Consider the following 19,790-nt stretch of genomic DNA (forward strand, 5'->3'; position numbering starts at 1 on the left):
TTGTTACTATAAATAAGTATTGTAAGTTTCAATTGAATATCTCAAGTAATAATTGAGATATTTGATTTTACAAAAAACTTTAACCAACGCAGACGCCGACGCGGATGCTGACGCCGACGCCGGGGCGACTACAATAGCTCTCATATTCTTCGAATAGTCGAGCTAAAAATTAAAATGTACATGAGCTTCAATAGTGGATTTCTAAATAAACTGTAGCGCTATACACTATGATGACATTGCATTGAGATTTTTACATTCTAGACAAATTGTGCTTGTCCATTATGCCAATAGAACAATCACAAGAGCATTACATCTGGTCTTTTGGATTTAATATCAATAAACTACAAATACAATTTATTTCATCAAAATTTGCTGACAATGAATGTTCACCTTTTTTTCACTAAAAAAAATGAAAGGAATAAGGAGTAATTTTTTTCCTGTCTCGAGTATGATTCATAATGAATGTATATTACTGTAAGGTGTATGTTGTTAAAGTAACACTAGTTAACAGGTTACTTCAACATACAATATAATTACTAATAACTGTTTATACAATAAATAAATATTCTTTGGATATTCCACAACAATACAAAATTGACCAATTCAATACATTGTAAGTCAAAGGCTTTACAATAAATTGAGCATTTTTTTAATGTCAATTATATACATGTGATACTACTCTTTTGGTACTACTTTAACATTATTAGTTAATCAGATAATTTCATCACAATTTGCTATCTAACAAACAAAACAACCTATTTAAACAATGAAACATACAACCTTATTACTGTCACATGCACATTCGCTACTGAACACTCATTATTTTAGTTCTACATTAATTTCCAGATTGTGTCCTTATGAACTAGTCTCTACATTAAAATCTTTGGGGATAATGATTTACCTGTGAAATTAGCATACTAATGAACACTCTATCCTGTCTGTTCCTTAATATTTGAATGTTAAACCTTACCCCACTAAATATCTTATGTGCACCTGACCGTCTTTCAATCTGGACTAAACCAGTCATCATTTTAAGGAAAATTTTAAAATAAATACTACCTGAATAGCAAACACTGCACAAATGTGTAGCTGACCTTATCCTGCATTCCTCAAAAGGGTAGTTTCCATAGCTGCCAGCTGAAATCCATTAATTTACAGAAACAAATATAATTTTGGTTCTTTGGAAAGGGCAAACATATTTATTATGTTTAAATAATTGTTTAAAGCATGTTAGATGCTTACATCAAGAAAAAGCAAAAAAAGCAAAAATAGTTCATGTCATTGACCAATAAGTATCTTTTTTGAAACTGTAACAGGGCACCAAAATTGAAAACCTTTTTAAAGATAAAATAAAAGCATTTCTGGGGCATAATGGGCATTTAACAAACAAAAAAAGACACTTCAGAACAAGAATAGACCATGCCATTAAATTACAAGAATTAAAATTTGACTAAGTAAACAAATTTGTTTATCAATTGAACAACATATTGCGAACACGGACCACCACACTTAATAACAATGATGGAAAATTAACCCATAAGAGCTCACAATGACATTAAAAATCTTTACCAGCATAGGCTAGCCACATATCTGCCGTGTCATGACAAAACCAACATAGAACGTTTGCCATCAGCATGGATCCAGACCAGCCTGCGCATCCGCGCAGTCTGATCAGGATCCATGCTGTTCGCTATCAGTTTCTCTACCTGTTACAGGTTTTGTAAGCGAACAGCATGGATCCTGACCAGACTGCGCAGATGCGCAGGCTGGTCTGGATCCATGCTGGTCGCACCCACATTATGTTGGTTTTGTCAATTGACGCGTCTCATATCTGTGTTAGACTTAGAACTAATACTAGTGCCAGTTCAATTTAACATTTTGATTAAAAAAAACCTAAAAATAACTATTGGGACTGTTCAAATTTCAAATCATTACAAGTCTGTTACTAATATTTAGAAAGGTAGGGTTAATAATAAGCAACAGACAGGCATGGTATAACATTGTGATGGTATACTGGTTATACATATACAATATAAAATCAGAAGACAACTTGTAGTGTTGTAAACAAGGTATAAATCTGAAAATCTGGTATAAACTTAATAATATTCATACAACAAAGAGGTAGTATCATACACAGCCCAACATACATACATGTATATACATGTACATGTTTTAATCACAAACTCTATGTCAAACTTTACATGTACTTATATGAAGCCAAGACAATGGTGAACCAGTTGGAATATTCTAACTTTCATCATGACATTATAACTATTCATCAACATTTTATACAAAAAAGACTTGGTGTTAATTAATAGAAGAACTTCATATGCTTTCCTTTAATCTTTCATTTGATCAACAAAACAAACTTAACATGTATTTCTTTTCAGCCCACTAAAACAATAGATTCAAATGACTGTAATGGTTTGATTTTCAAATAATTCATTGGTTATTTTTACCTGTTTGTTATTCTAATGATAAGCTGTTAAATATGATTATGAAAAATATAAAGTATAATTTATGACTATGTATAATTTAGATTGAAAGGTAGAAGTTTTTGAACATCATATTACATGTTATATAAGTATCATTTGTGAAAATGTAATAAAAAAAGAAGTATTTTAATTGCACTATTAGAATGAATAATGGTTTTGGTCCCTGATATTTAGAGTAGTTATGATTAACAACAATTTAACATAAGGCTGGTTCAGTGAAACACCAATGATAATATCTGCTACTAGAATGAAAAGTTGCCATAACCTCTCCTATCACTCTATATACCTATATATGCCTATTATCATTAACAGATAGGCATATGGTAACTCCCACTCAAGATAACAAAATAAATGTTATCAGATTATAATATTATGTCTGTAAAAGAAACAAGAGCTGTCGGTAGGACAGCAACGCTCGACTATTCTTAGTGCTTGATAGTAAAAAAAAATGCTTGATACAATTACCTCCTCCTGTTTACAGGTTGGGGTAATGATGGTGAACAAGTGTGCAAAGTTTCAAAGCCATATGTCAATGGACTTTGAAAATATTTGAACTATTACAAAAACTTTAACGTAAATTCTAAGTCGAAAAAGGGGCATAATTCTGTCAAAATGCTTGATACAGTTACCTCCTCCTGTTTACAGGTTGGGGTCATGATGGTAAACAAGTGTGCAAAGTTTCAAATCCATATGTCAATGGACTTTGAAAATATTTGAACTATTACAAAAACTTAAAAGTAAATTCTAAGTCGAAAAAGGGGCATAATTCTGTCAAAATTTTTGATACAGTTACCTCCTCCTGTCTACAGGTTGGGGTCATGATGGTGAACAAGTGTGCAAAGTTTCAAAGCCATATGTCAATGGACTTTGAAAATATTTGAACTATTACAAAAACTTTAACGTAAATTCTAAGTCGAAAAAGGGGCATAATTCTGTCAAAATGCTTGATACAGTTACCTCCTCCTGTCTACAGGTTGGGGTCATGATGGTGAACAAGTGTGCAAAGTTTCAAAGCCATATGTCAATGGACTTTGAAAATATTTGAACTATTACAAAAACTTTAACGTAAATTCTAAGTTGAAAAAGGGGCATAATTCTGTCAAAATGCTTGATACAGTAACCTCCTCCTGTCTACAGGTTGGGGTCATGATGGTGAACAAGTGTGCCAAGTTTCAAAGCCATATGTCAATGGACTTTGAAAATATTTGAACTATTACAAAAACTTTAACGTAAATTCTAAGTCGAAAAAAGGGGCATAATTCTGTCAAAATGCTTGATACAGTTATCTCCTCCTGTCTACAGGTAGGGGTCATGATGGTGAACAAGTGTGCCAAGTTTCAAAGCCATATGTCAATGGACTTTGAAAATATTTGAACTATTACAAAAACTTTAACATAAGTGGTTACGCCGACGCGGACACCAACGCCGACGCCGACGCTCGGGTGACTACAATAGCTCTACTTATTCTTATCGAATAGTCGAGCTAAAAAGATTATAAAAAATAACCATCAATCTATCATACTCACCTAAGCTTAATGTTAAAATAAATGCAACACAAGAGCGATCAGTGATCACATGTGTCGCCTCATGATGGCCAATTTCATGTTGGGACAAGTTTTGTGACAGACGGACAGACAGACGGACAGTGCACAACTAGACTTGGTACTAATCATTCCTGTAAAGTTTGGATGCAATTGCACCAGTAGTTTATGAGGAGTAGTGGGGACAAACTTTTGTGTATCTGGCAAAATTCTGACAATATTCACAACTAGACTTGGTACTGATCATTCCTGTAAAGATTGGATGAAATTGCACCAGTAGTTTATGAGGAGTGGTCCGGACAAGCTTTTGTGTATCTGGCAACACACAGAAAAAAACACCTGTTTTATCAAAGGGCCATAACTCGGCCAAAAATCATTCAACCGGAAAACCAGTGTGCAATATGCGCAAGGACTTGAGCTACAGATCAATCCTGTAAAGTTTCATTGAAATTGCATTAGGGGTATAAGAGAAGTAGTCCGGACAAACTTTAAAAATAAAAATTATTAAAGGGCCATAACTCTGACAAAAATCATTGAACCTGAAAATGCTGACAATATGCACAACTAGACTTGGTACTGATCATTCCTGTAAAGTTTGGATGAAATTGCACCAATAGTTTATGAGGAGTAATCCGGACAAGTTTTGTGACGGACAGACGGACGTCCGGCCGAAATGGAATAAGGGGCCATTTCTTTTGTTATTTTCTATTGTTTAATAGAGGGCCAATGGCCCCTTACTCTGTTGTTACGGAATGAATTCTATTGTTCTCTTTTGTTCTGTTTACAGTTAGATGGCCCCCTATCCTTATTCGGTAGTGCAGACAGACAGACAGACGGACAGACAGACGACGGAGAAGTGATCCCTATATGTCGCCACTACTCCGTAGAGGCGACACAAAAATTGTGATGACAACTTTTGTAACAAAAATACTGATTTAAAACATTTGACCCAATTTATGCAATAAGAACATTTCAACAGAATGATAAAGAAACCAAACATTGTGAAATACATGCAATGGCATTTATTTGATTGACATTGTCAATGTGTGTACAAAATATAACATCATTATAAACCTTGTCAAAAATGGCAGAATAAGTAGATCTATGACACTTTTTAATCCTAAAATATTCAGATAATAAATGCTTTTTTTCTCCCTTATAACTTACAGGGCATACGTTCTTTGGTATAAAACTGAACTCTATGGCACAAGTTTTGATTTTCATAAAAAATATCTCAACAAAATATCTTCTTTTCCTTTGATCTTCTAAATAAATACAATTATACACGTACATGGTATAAATTCACAGAAAATATACCTAACAATACCAGTAAAATAACAACCGCATTTATAGATAAACATAGAACAGTAATATATGAAAATAGAAACTCTAAATCAATACTGAGTGGTATAAAAAAACTCTTAACCTTTACACTGCTTGAACTGAAAGTGATTAGCCTTGGTTACCAGTATATAGCCAGGCCAGCCTGGGCCACCATGCTTTCTGACCAGACTATAAAATGTTGACTGACCAAGTTCAAAATTTTTATATTGATACTCCCAAAAATTGCTGATGGACGGGTCCAAAATGGAAGCTGGACAGGTCTAAGACAATCCCAAACTGATTTTGCGACTCCGTAAAAATGGTATTGCATGGCCATGCAAATATTTTGATAGACATCATTAATGCGCTATACAAACATAGTCTAAAGATGCTCTAAATGTTAGCATTACACTATAAGTGCGTCAATAAAAAATGTATTCTTTTGCATTTTAAACAGTCTTTATTTCAGGTATGTGATAAAAATAATATTACATTTGTGTAGATTCATTACTGAATTTATTGAACTCAGGCCAGAGGCTCGCATAATATAATTTAATTAAGCTTGTACAATAAATTCAGTATTGAACCTACACTCATTCAATGTTTTTGTTATATTTAAACTCTTCAAAATAAGAAGGGACAGTTCCAAATTTAAAGTTGGACAAATCCATATCACAAATTTAGCAGAATTAGGGTTGGCTAACATAACAACCTCTATTTTCAAATGTAAAAATACATGTAGTAGTTATACATACATCAATGAACAAATGAAAATGTGTGAACAAATGAAAATGTGTCCCGCTTAAAAAAAAACAACATCAACCATATTGTTCTCCCATTTGACCAATGTCAAAGAATAAACCAGAAACAATCTGAAGGACAAGTAAGCAATATAATTAATGAGACAATTAATAACATATAGCACTTTTGTGTAGAGTATTATCTAGAAGATTTAGTAGGATTTATATTTCACTAGTAGGGATGCCATTTCTACTTCTGCTTCTTTGTCCTGAAAAATATAAGTTTTAAAACATTCAATCACTGAATTATCCAAAACACTTCTTTTTACTATTTTGTAATAAAACTCTACTAATAAGTCATAAAATATATTTTGCATTGTAATTTATACCTTTATAACTTTCTCCAACTGTTCTGATCAAGTTCTAGGCCATATAGAACTTCCAGGTGTAATGTTAGAGAAAGATGTCAGCAAAGTAAAGCATAATTCACAAATGACTAAACTTTATCTTAAAGGCTTGTTAAGCTCCAAAAATGTAATTTCTCAAAAGCTTTTGCTTTCTATTGAACTACATAATCTAATAGTAAAACATGATGAAATTTGTCACAAAAAACCTGAGCTGCATGCATATGCCCATGCTTTTATGACTAATTTATTACACATTCAGCACTACTTTTTTCATGTGATAAACATAAATCATGGTCTAAATCACTTATTAATTTATTACAAAGCACACAATTCTCTTTAATATGAAGAAAATATGTAGTCATTTCTGAAGCTTCATGTGCCTTTAACATCTAGATAGAACCTCTGATTCTCTATATGTTAGCTAGCTGGACAGGTTTATTTGCCTGAAAAAGTTCCAGGTCTCTGGCAGAATTCAAGAGGAAAGCCACCTTGTCCTGACAGCTACAAACAGCTAATAACATTCAGACATTCAAATGTACAAATGTTGTATCAGTTCTCTTGAACTTGTACATTTATCCTTGATTATTGTTTGCTATGATGACATTAAAGTTTAATTCAGTTGTGTAAGTAATTATCCCCCGCCGATGGAATCGGGAGGGGGATATAGTTTTGGCGTTGTCCGTCCGTCCTTCCGTCCGTCCGCACTCACAGGAGAGTAATTATGTGGCTAGAGGGACAATAGGTTCTCTTTGATGTCATTCATTCCGTAATGCTTTTATGTGGCTATTTTCTTTTGCGTGGCTAAAAAGAACAATAGAGAGAACAATAGAGTAGCCACATAATTACTGTCCTGTGCGTCCGTCCGTCCGTCCGAATTTCGTTTCCGGAGTAGTTCTCTGCAACTAATGGCTGGAATTCAACGAAAGTTTATGGGAATGTTGATCAGCATGTGAAGTTGTGCACCTGGGTATTTTCGTCAGGATATTTTTAGTATTTTTAGAGTTATTGCCCTTGACTCAGTAAAATTGTATCCGAATTTCGTTTCCGGAGTAGTTCTCTGCAACTAATGGCTGGAATTCAACGAAACTTTATGGGAATGTTGATCAGCATGTGAAGTTGTGCACCTGGGTATTTTCGTCTGGATATTTTTAGTAATTTTAGAGTCATTGCCCTTGACTTAGTAAAATTTTGTAATTTTCAACTTGTGTCGCATGTAACTCAAAAAGTATTTGACCTAGAGTCATGAAACTTTACAGGAATGTTGATCAGTATGTGTAGTTGTGCACCTGGGTATTTTCGTCTGGATATTTTTAGTATTTTTAGAGTTATTGCCCTGGACTTAGTAAAATTTTGTAATTTTCAACTTGTGTCGCATGTAACTCAAAAAGTATTTGACCTAGAGTCATGAAACTTTACAGGAATGTTGATCAGTATGTGTAGTTGTGCACCTGGGTATTTTCGTCAGGATATTTTTAGCATTTTTAGAGTTATTGCCCTTGACTCAGTAAAATTTTGTCCGAATTTCGTTTCCGGAGTAGTTCTCTGCAACTAATGGCTGGAATTCAACGAAACTTTATGGGAATGTTGATCAGCATGTGCATATGTGCACCTGGGTTTTTTCGTCTGGATATTTTTAGTTTTTTTTAGAGTTATTGCCCTTGACTTAGTAAAATTTTGTAATTTTTTAACTTGATCGCATGTAACTCAAAAAGTATTTTACCTAGAGTCATGAAACTTTACAGGAATGTTGATCAGTATGTGTAGTTGTGCACCTGGGTATTTTCGTTTGGATATTTTTAGTATTTTTAGAGTTATTGCCCTTGACTTAGTAAAATTTTGTAATTTTCAATCACAATCATCAGTCACACGGTGCCAGAAAAGAAGTTTCAAAAATGCAAAATTAAAAAATCTTGTCTGACAGTACAAGGCCTAGAGCTTTGATATTTGGTATATGATATAACATATAGGTCCTCTACCAAAATTGTTCAAATTTTAGCCCTGGGGTCAAAATTGGCCCCACTCCAGGGGGTCATAGATTTTCCTTATATGTATATAGTGAAAACTTAAAAACTCTTCTTGTTTGAAGGTACAAGGCTTCAAGTTCAAAGAATTTTACAGTTTATGCCATGATTAATATATAAATAAAGCCTTATGTCTTCAGTTGTTGTGTTAATAATAACCAGTACTCGGCGGGGGATATAAATTCAACGAATTTGCTTGTTCTTAATAACATAGTGTAATTCTTAATAGATAGGGTAAATCATAATAACACACATGACATAGAGTAAATCTTAATAACATAAGGTAAATCATATAACATAGGGTAAATGTTAACAACATAGGTTAAATCATAATTACATAGAGTAAATTATAATAACAGATAAATCATAATAGAAAAGGGTAAATAAATACTATAAATAGGGTAAATCATAATTACATGGTGTAATTCTTAATAACATAGGGTAAATCTTAATAACATAGTTTGAATATTAATAAGAAAGTGTAAATCTTAATAACATTATGTAAATCTAAATAACATAACGCAAATCTTAATAACATAAACATGTCCTGCAGTATGAAAACTGTGAGTGAAATAAATTTCAAGTAAACAAAAATTGAGCAGTATTAATAGTATAAAGCCTGGTGAGCCTGGAAGAAAAAAGTTGACTTTTGGGATGACTCTTTAAAAAGGTAAAACAATTTTTTTGTGTGGCTTTTCTTGAAATTCTAAAATTATGATAAATATTTACTAACATCTTGACTAACTGTAGGGATCTGTTGACCTTTTATCAACCATTTTACTGACTCCTTATATTGTCTCATCTCTATATAACACTGAAAATAGATAAAGACATTATATATCAGTCATTTAAATGTGTTTTTGAAATTATGAAATGGTTTGCCTCATTGATCTTACACTAAAGCTACCCTTTCATTAGTTTTCATGTATGACATAAATACATAAATAGTGAAAAAGACATTACAAAGCAATGAGAGTATGGTACTTGTGTTGTCCAGAAAAAAAAAGAATTTTTGTTTGATAAAGACAACTATTAAAAAATTCCAAACTGAAAGCAGCAATATGTTTAGTACAAGGTACTGATTGTTCAGAGGCTGAAAGTAAACTATGTAAACAAAAATAAGAATATGGATGACTTTAAATGTCAAGAAAAGATCAACTTAGCAACTGACCTATTACTAACAACTAAACTATAAAACTTTGAAAACTGGAAGTCATAATCTCACTAGTTCTGAAGTGATGCTAGCACATATTTTATGACAGTATATTTGCATCATTAGCTACTACCCAAAAAGGGCAACTTAAAAGAGTCTCCACTCAGGTTTTTTTGACATGACAGGACTGGAAATATTTATAATATGGGTACCATTTGAATTATTTGATGTTATTTTGGACCAATTATGTGACAGTAAAGTTTCAGATTGTCCATTCACTTTCCTTTTCCAAAAGAAAAATAATGAATCTAAATTTAATGACAAAAAGGGAATAATAATGCTTTTAACTCAATTCAAACTAACATCAGCACTAAAGAAAACAATTTTCAATATTATTCTGAGTATATAATTATCTTTATCATCTTCTGCATATCTCTCCATTTTAACTGCCCAAGTTTGTTTATGTAAGAATATCAAATTTAATGTTTCTTAGCTTTTGGACCTTTGATATAAGTTATATATATGGTCATATACAATATATCAGCTGATACAGGGAGTCTGTACTCTCTGTGCCTGACATGACTAATGTATACTTACATTAAGCCTAATTAACAACAATTCTGTTTGATGTTCATTTTGTTATGTCTATAATAATCTCACTGATTGAGACGGTAATTCCTGATATCTCTATTCAGACAGATTCTGCTGTTAAAGTGGTTTAAATACTGAAAATATTTACTAAAACGATTACCTTATACCACATTGTTATAGATCTGTCTCTCTTATATAACAACATTGCAAAACATAAATTTCAATCTTTATATAAAAAAAAACCAAAAAACCCTATGAATACAACATAAAGTGTACTGTACCTTTGCTATAAATAAAATATTTTCTTTCCACTTCCCAGGATTCAGCTCATCTGCCTTAAAAATAATTATGTAACAATAAATTGTAATGTAAATGTAACTATTGTCAAGTGGTTAAAGCATAAGGCTTTCTGTTCATACATTCAGGGTAGGAGATCTCCTGAGGTGACCATGTTTCATTACAGGATATTTGCGCAGGAATAACAGAAGCTGACAAGTGCTATGTGTATGAGCTTAAATTGTCTATTGGCTCTGAAAAGTATGTGAGCTTAAATTGTGGATGGGCTCTGAAAAGTATGACCTCACATTGTTCATTGGCTCTGAAAGTATGTGAGATCAAATTGTCTATCGGCCCTAAAAGGTATGTGAGCTCAAATTGTTGATGGGCTCTGAAAAGTATGTGAGCTTAATTTGTCCAAAGTATGTGAGCTCAAATATTCTATGGGCTCTAAAAAGCATGTGAGGTCAAATTGTTGTTGGGCTCTTAAAGTTATGTGAGCTCAAACAGTCTATGGGCTCTAAAAAGCATGTGAGGTCAGATTGTTGTTGGGCTCTAAAAAGTATGTGAGCTCAGTCTATGGGCTCTGAAAAGTATGTGAGCTCAAATTGACTGAAATTGTCGATGAGCTTAAATTGCCTATGGGCTCTGAAAAGTGTGTGAGCTCAAACTGTCTATTGGCTCTAAAAAGTTTGTGAGCTCAAATTGTCGATGGGCTCTTAAAAGTATGTGAGCTTAAATTATCCAAAGTATGTGACCCAAATAGTCTATAGGATCTAAAAAGCATGTGAGCTCAACTTGTCTGAAATTGTAAATGAGCTAAAATGAGCCAAAATTGTCTATGGCCTCTTAAAAGTATGTGAATTCAATATGTCTGAAATTGTCAAGGAGCTCAAGATTGCTAAATTGTCTATGGGCTCTAAAAAGTATGCAAGCTCAAATTGTCTGAATTGTCAATGAGCTGAAAATTTTCTATGGGCTCTAAAATGTATGTGAGCTCAAATTGTCTGAAATTGTCAGTGAGCCCAAATTATCTATGGCCTGTAAAAAGAATGTGAGCTAAAATCTTCTGAAATTGTCAATGAGTTTAAATTGTCTATGGTGTCTAAAAAGTATGTGAGCTCAAACTATCTAAAATTGTCAATGAACTCAAATTGTCAATAAGCTCTAATTGTCTGTGAGCTCAAAAAGCAGTGAGCTAAGAATTTTAATGAGCTCAAAATTTTAATTAGCTGATTTTCAAGAGCTCAAATTATCCATGATCTCAAATTGCAAAGCAGCTCAAATTGCTTATGATTGAGCTCAAATTGTCTATAAGCTTGTAGCTCATTACAATCCATTAAAAATTCAAAATGCCTTTAACACTCCAAATATTTCGTAAATAATACGATCTCCATAAACTTTAGTTTTTTTTATCATAACTTTATCAAAAGAGACAAAAATTAAATATTTACACATATACATGTATATATAAACATCTATAGTGGTTAAAGGAACTCCACTGAGGTTTATAAGCCTAAAAACATAAAAATTTAATTTTTCACATAGATTAGCATGAGCAGTTAAAACAGAAATATAAATAAATTATAATTAAGAAATACATTGAAAATCATATGTGTGTGCTATTCTCAGTTCGATTTGACTGAAAAGCGTTTTAACGCTTTTCAATTTTGGGTCATTTTTCACTATTTTATTAATTATTCTGAAAAAACAGAGCGAGCTAATGATCTGAAATTTTGTACATAGGTTATTAGTATAGGTCTACATCAGATGGAGTAATAATCCCAAAAAATTATTTCCAGTCCCGTCATGTCAAAAAACCTCAGTGGAGTCCCTTTAAAACAATGAATGCATAGAAAATAACCACACATAAGCATAACTTGTGTGATACAAACATGAATGTGTTAGGTAAAATTAATAAGCATTTAAGAGATAAAGGTTATACACCTCCAAAATAAAAACATACAATACTAAAATCTGTTCCAATTTTGATAGAAGATCTACTAAAAATTGTGAAAATTAATATACATGTAACTGGTTACACTGACTCTACTTTTCTTTTATGACACTTTCTAGTCATTGCCTGATTACTATCAAGACAACAAGGGTTATGTTACCTTTAAAAAATGTACAACAGCTTCTTCAGCTGTAGAAGATGGTGGTGTAGCATAAAGTGCAGCTGCAGCCTTCCTCTCTATCCAAGATAACATATATACCTGGAAAATTAAATGAAAAATATTTCAGTTCATCCTAGATGTAAAGCCATAATTATCATAATATAAACTTTGCCTATCATTGTAATAGAAGTGAAGGTCAAGGACTCAAGGTCATGTGATGACTTTGCCTGTTTTGTGGTATAGAAAGATGCAAGATTTCCCCCTCCCCCTTCCCAAAAGAGCCTTATTAAAAAAAGATTTCCAGCACATAAGTAGAGCAATTGAGTTTCCTAAGCAAGCTTTTACATCAAATAAACTGTCCAAGTACATGTAGTATCAAAACAGAAATGAAAAGAAGGTCCTTTTTGAGCAATAAATGGAGGATTCTTCAGGAGAAGTCAACAGAGGCTCCTACATGTCCTAAAGGAGCTGCCACTAGAGGCTCAATTAAAACAATCTAGGCTTCAATTAAGGGACAGTCAACAGGCACAGTCAACAAAAGTCCTAACAGGATAGAGAACATAGGCACATTAATGTTCAATCAATGGGTCCAGTAAGGGGAGTAAGATACAAAAAAAATAATAGTTCCTTAAGGGGAGTTGATAGCAACCCAACAAAGTCCATTAACATCCAGTCAGTGGAGGCTCCTGAAGGGGAAGTCAGTAGAGTATGCTTATAGGGGTCTACAAGGGATGCCTCTTATGGGAAAAAAGTTTAAACAACTTGATATAGGAAGCATGTCTCAAAAAAAGTAAAGACATACTCACACTATAGCACCACCTGCCTAGTAGGTAGTGGTTGGAAGGGTCTAATGGTTTCAATGAAACAGCTTTTTCTATATGTTCCTGAATAAAAGAGAAATGTTGATTAATTATGATTAAATCACAATTAGCATAATTATATCATCATAATATTTAATAATACAATAACATGTAACTTTATAGCATTGAGATAGGGGACATAACTTATCATGATTTTGCACTCGTTATATCTTATTGTATCTTATCTTTATTTTACTAAGCATTCAAGATTTTACAACTTCTTACAATGCAAATCTCTATAAAAAATTCAAAAATGCTTCCATAAGATTTAAAACTGTATCTCTCCTGGTTTGAAAGATTGGGCAAATTTTTTGTTTTTATCAGTGTGCATAGTAAATTCTGACTTTTAAAAAAAATCATTGTCTAATTCTTTTTCTTGATATTTATGTACTATAAAATTCTCAAAACCATACAAATGTATACACTGAACTCTTATGATGACCTTAATGAAGAACATTGCATGATAATATATACTTATTGACAGACACACATAAAACAATTAATAATACTGCACATCTGTAACATCACTTTTTTATATAATTAAAATGAAACCTCAATATAATCTACATGTATATACACTGCTGCTGTAGATTTATAAAGTAATGTTCATGTTAACATAAATTAAGTATAGGCTAGTGTTTATTACTAAGCGCTTACAAAATTAAATTAGTCAAGATTGACACAGCTGTTTGACCAGGTCCATTTGGTAAATGCTTACTAAGGAACTCTAACCAATTTAGTGCTTGAAATTATTTTGATTAACAGTTGATTTATTAGACTGATTATTGGTTAGCTGATCTACTAAAGTAAAGTGTTATGATTCATTTGAAATGCTGTAATCCTACTGGACAATAAATAATTTCAAACACTAAAGAAGCTGAATTTGCTTTCTTTATAATTTTGTTATAAAGATTAATGAAAGGTTCTCTGGCCATTTATAAACAGTTGTTTTCAACATACATAGGAAATACATGTATAGCTTACAACAATTTATACTGGGCTTAGTATAATATAGCTGATCAAAGAATCTATATAACTTAAAGTATATACTTCAGTTTTCTTCATATAAGTTATATCATAAATTTACCTTGTATATAAATCCATTTTTGATTTTGTCTTGAGTACTTTCATATTCACCTACACTACCTATAGTTATTGCAAACCTGAAATATTAAGAAAATTTTATCATCATTATTGACAAATGAAATTCTTTTCTCTATTTTCTATCACTGTATGATGTGATAATACAATCATTTCAATATTTTTCAAATAATTTGCCAGACAAGCATTATTATATATTTGTAGGGGGATAATTAAAAAACTATGCTATTCCCTCTTACATGTTTTTAATCATGTAAAAATCCAATGCGATATGTCTCACAGTTTCGACGTTAAAATTCTTAACAAGCATTATTAAACAATTTAAGTACCATAAAGGGATAATAAAATAAATAAGCATAGTAGAATTTTTGTTTATGTACTCTGCCCTTATTTATAAATAAAGGGAGATAACTCAAAAAAGCATGAAATATAGAGTAAGGATTGATTCTATAACACTGCACTTAAAGATGTGGGAAGCTTCAATGTAATAATCATTGTTTAAAGATTTGAAAGTTTAGAAATTATAATCTAGGCAAGCAATGATCAAATATTTGTAAGTATCATAAAGGGAGATAATTAAAAAATCAATATAGAATGGTTCTTAGACATGGCACTACTTTTCTTACTCAAGGAAGTTTCAATTAAATTTCTTAAATATTTTTGAAGTTATTCTTTCAAAATAACTCAACTTGGTGTTCCTCATGCAAGAAAGAGGCCTGGTTTGCTGAAACCTAAGAAAAGTAGATTTGATGTCACAAGAAGTGTGTGCATCTTGATGAGAGAGAGAGCAACTTTGGTGCTTGAGTGACTTCATTATTGTATTTTGGATCTCATTAGCAGCATCTAATAAAGAAATTATGCAAACTTTCCAAAAGTTCCCATGTACATGTAATAATTATGTAAATCACTATATGACATTATCAGTACCAGTAATGATCTTATACAATATTAAAAGAAAAAAGCATTCTGTTGACTTCCACAGGCTCCAACCCCCCAGTCCCAGGGTTGAAAGGCCTAAAACTTCTTAAACTTCATAGACATAAACATACCATTTGTGAGCATTGGCACATTGGTCATCAAGATCAAGAGCTTTCTGAGCTAAATCTTTGGCAGTGTATACATATTCCTTCTTTTTCTCCAAGTCACCCTTCGCACCAAGTATTTGAGAAACTTGAAATGTTGTCTTTGAAAACCTCCAGTAGAAATTGGGATCTGTCAAATACTGAAAAAGTAAATAAACATATTTGTTAAGTCCTGAAAAAAAATAATCCTTGAATGCTGGTGGCAACAGGGATTTGCATATATTTCAGCAGAGTCTAAACATTTGTACAATCTGATCAGAACTCATACTGATAATTCTACTTAATATTTCTATAACTAATTACTGAATTAACTAAATGATATAAATCCATTTTACTAAATTCAGCATGGAAATGGTCAATGAAGAGCAACACCAATAGAAGTTCAAATATACATAAATAAATGTTATACAAAATTTCAAATGCATATACCATATACATTTTACCAACCTTTGCTTTTGTTTTTATTAATTCCATTTATACATGTATAAACATTTATATCTACCTTGCTTTTATTCCTCTGTAGAATCTCAAAAGCTTTTTGTTTATCTTCATCTGCTCCTTCTAATAACTGATCAACTTCTGTAAATATATCATCTGTAGGTTCTATGTCCTGATCTGTTTGTTTTGGTGTAATTATCATCTGTTCTTCCAAATCCTCCAAGTCACTCCTGAAAGTAAAGATTTTAAATTAACTTCACAGTACATGTATATACATTGTAACATTGTAAAGGAAACATGTAGTCAAACAGTGATCTTGTAACATGTTTCTATCATTGAGCAAGCTACATAACCTATAGAATATTGGTAATCAAACCAGTTATCAAAACAGAAATGTTATAAATGTAATTTAATTTACATTCATTACCTCTTGAAAAGTAATATCTCTTTGCTGTCCACCTGACCCAATTCTATATTTGATTCCGATTTAAAATCATAGTTATTATCATAAAAACATCATCTATTAAGCACTGTGACCAACCCATGCATTGAATGATACCATTTATTTTCATTCATTACATTTAAAAAAAAAAGAATCAAATTCTTTCATAAGTTAAAGTTAATTAGTATGACAGGTTACATATATAATAATATTCCAAATGTGACATTTACAGTTCATAGACAACACCTGAATTATAACATTAAAATAATCTCTTTATTTTTGATCTTCTATAATACAATTTCTTATTTTCAAAGTTTATGACTACATAGTTTAAGTTCCAAATTTGAGAAGCATTTCAGACTTTACAAAATTTTACATGGTAATCAATACTCTTTAAAAATAAAATAAAAAATAAACAGGTCTAGGATTTGATATAATTTATGGACAGTCAGTAAATTTATGAATGCTGGTAAAATTTAAAGATTTTTTCAATCCATAAACACACATATAAACTGTGAAATTTGTTATTTTAAGTTTAATACTACAATTCGAAGCTTTAGACAAGTTTTTTTTTTGGTAATTATAAAGGAAGGATCCATTAATAATTAATTGATGACTTTGTAATTTAATTTTTTTTAAAAAGTCCTCAAATTGTTTGTTTAATCAGTCACAGACACTTGAGGTGTGGTGCTCAAAACTTGTTAAAATTTAAATAAAGGTAATATAACAATTTGCCACTAAAGTGAGGAAAGTTGTAACGTTATGAGGCAAATTTTCAGTGGGGCAAATGGTTATATTATCTTTATTTGGATTTTAACATGTTTGGAGCTCCACACACCAAGGGGTGAATTGTCAGTGGGGCAAATTATTATCAATTCCAATTATTTGTATCTTTGTCAATGTAATATATCCATTATGTACTATGTGATAAATGTTGAAATATGACTTTTTTTGGAAAAAAAAAACCTGCTTAAAATCAAATTTTATTGATATATATATATTGTGCTTAGAACTCCACACATCCTTGGAAGTGTTTGTGTATTTCATAACCATAATCGGCAATCTCCTCAGATTAGACCCCTAGAGCTTTATGTACTTTTTAGAAGTAAAACTTGTATATAATACACTAAAGATAAGGACTGAACCTTATATATACTCCTGGTTTAGACCCAGGTCTATTCCAGGATATATCTGAATTTTCATCTGTAAATTAACAGACATTAAGTGTTTAAGAAATAGTAGTTGAAAATTGAAGGCCATATAATTATATATAAATGATTATGTGGCAAATTGGCTATTTATAGATCAAGCAGATCTAATGAATGGTCCATGAATTCCAGAAATCGTAGTCCTATAAATATGACGTCGCTTTGAGATTGTTTTGCTTCTGGGCAAAGCTTGACCAACATAAACTATATGAAACAAGCCTGTATCGTCTGATATATTGGACTACAGAAATCGTATATGTAGATCTGTATAAAAAAATACCCTGCATATGCCTCTTCATAAACATCATCATCGTCATCTCCACTGCTTGCTCCAAGAGAAAAGAAACCACTCCCTGGACTTTTGCGTCTTCTAGCAACGTTGTCAAGCTTTTCTTTCAGCTGGACTACCTCGGTTTGAAGCTCTGCAATCACCCCAGAAAGGCTCTGCAATTCTCGCATAATTTTCTGTGTCATGCGCCAATACATTATGCCAATGACCATGCCAGCACCAAGGGAAGCAAAGAAGGCGTTATTTTGTCGAAAGAAGTTCATTTCTATGAAAATTAAAAACGAAAACAAGTGATAGGAATTTGGACGAAATTCGGACTGCAGAGCTGTCAAAACGCGGAAGTTCAAACAAGTAGGTTCTTTCTTCCTTCAATTTGAAGAGTTAAAAGTTGTCAACAAAAACAGCTGTTTTATTAAAAGTTATTTCCTTATAAAACCATGCCTTATGTACTTATTAGCACGCAGATACGTTTGGTAAAGAGTATTTATTGCTTGTTTAAAACGTATTTATAATTTTCAATTGATTTTACGCCAAAAATAATGTTAAACTATAACATTCATTATCTCCTTCACGAGCAATGTTATTGAAGAAGTAATTATAATTTCGGATAATACAATGTTTCGGATAATTTGTTTGAATGCTAAGTCCAGTGATAATGTGATGTTGCCCTACTTTTTCACCCAATGAGATGGTATGGATTTGTTTAAATAAAAGAATTCTTCCATTTATTCTAATATATCTTCATAAAAAATAAAAACTTCTTATCTGCAGCATGCAGATTAAATATCTTTTATCTAATAACCTTTGTACTGTTAATCTATAGAAAATATAATTAAAATCTACCATTTTACAAAAGTGCCTTTACCTGGCGATAGATGAAATTGAAAGATTCTATTTCTCGCACATGCTTTACCAATAATTCTAGTCCTATAAATAAGATCATGTTTACAGCACATAGTCAAAGTGAGACTGGCCTAGTGGTTAAGGTGTCTGCCTCTCAACACAGAGATCATGGGTTCGAGCCCTACTCGGGTCACGACCATGTTTCTTTATATGACACCAGCACTGGTTGGCTCCAGGAAGCGACTCGAAAGTGATTAATATAAGTTGTAAGAACTTGTTTCGCAATCAAGCTTAAATAAATATGTTTAAACCAAACCATCGTCAAAGTGGTGTGTTTTTTCATACACAGCAACTGAAAGTTATGAAACTCAAAGCTCACATATTAAAATTGAGTTCAGAAAATGATTTAAATATGCAAACAAAAATTTAAAGAATTAAATGAATAATTGTGCTCTACATGGACGTATATTATAAACATAACAATTAAATTGCTGTAGTCAGGAAAGTTCTTTTCTATATAATTATATTGTTATGTTTATAATATAAATTACTTTCCTGGTAGAGCACAATTATTTATTTATTTTTTCAATTTTTTACTCAGTCAAGGGAAATAACTAATAACTGAATTAATCCACATGGAAAAGGGACATCGCTACTTACAAGGTCGTAAAGTACTCACCAAACAAGTCGGGTCAATGGGCGGAGTAAAGGCTGGGATAGGCGGGATTCTAAATGATAAAACGCTATGCCGTTCTACTCAATTTTGAATTGCATAGTCTTAGACAATATGATTTTAAATAATTACAATGTGATAATTCACTATTTAAATTTGGATGAAAAAAGTTTCTTTGTCGTTTTTTTAT

At 31.9% G+C, this 19,790-nt stretch overlaps 1 protein-coding gene across 1 annotated transcript; it reads right to left on the reverse strand.

Moving 5' to 3' along the window:
* Positions 1–1,885: 1,885 nt before the first annotated feature.
* On the reverse strand, positions 1,886–18,411 carry LOC132740335 (regulator of microtubule dynamics protein 2-like). The gene is made up of 9 exons (XM_060728214.1): positions 18,076–18,411; positions 16,210–16,375; positions 15,675–15,847; positions 14,612–14,687; positions 13,471–13,548; positions 12,665–12,763; positions 10,553–10,606; positions 9,261–9,341; positions 1,886–6,368 (listed from the first exon to the last, which is right to left on the reverse strand). Exons 1-9 carry the CDS (start codon positions 18,345–18,347, stop codon positions 6,312–6,314), a joined length of 1,056 nt encoding a protein of 351 aa, XP_060584197.1. The 5' UTR covers positions 18,348–18,411; the 3' UTR covers positions 1,886–6,311.
* Positions 18,412–19,790: the final 1,379 nt, after the last annotated feature.

Source organism: Ruditapes philippinarum, unplaced genomic scaffold (genome assembly GCF_026571515.1).
Source record: "Ruditapes philippinarum isolate M1 unplaced genomic scaffold, ASM2657151v2 ctg3087_1_1_1_1, whole genome shotgun sequence".
Classification (NCBI taxonomy): domain Eukaryota; kingdom Metazoa; phylum Mollusca; class Bivalvia; order Venerida; family Veneridae; genus Ruditapes; species Ruditapes philippinarum.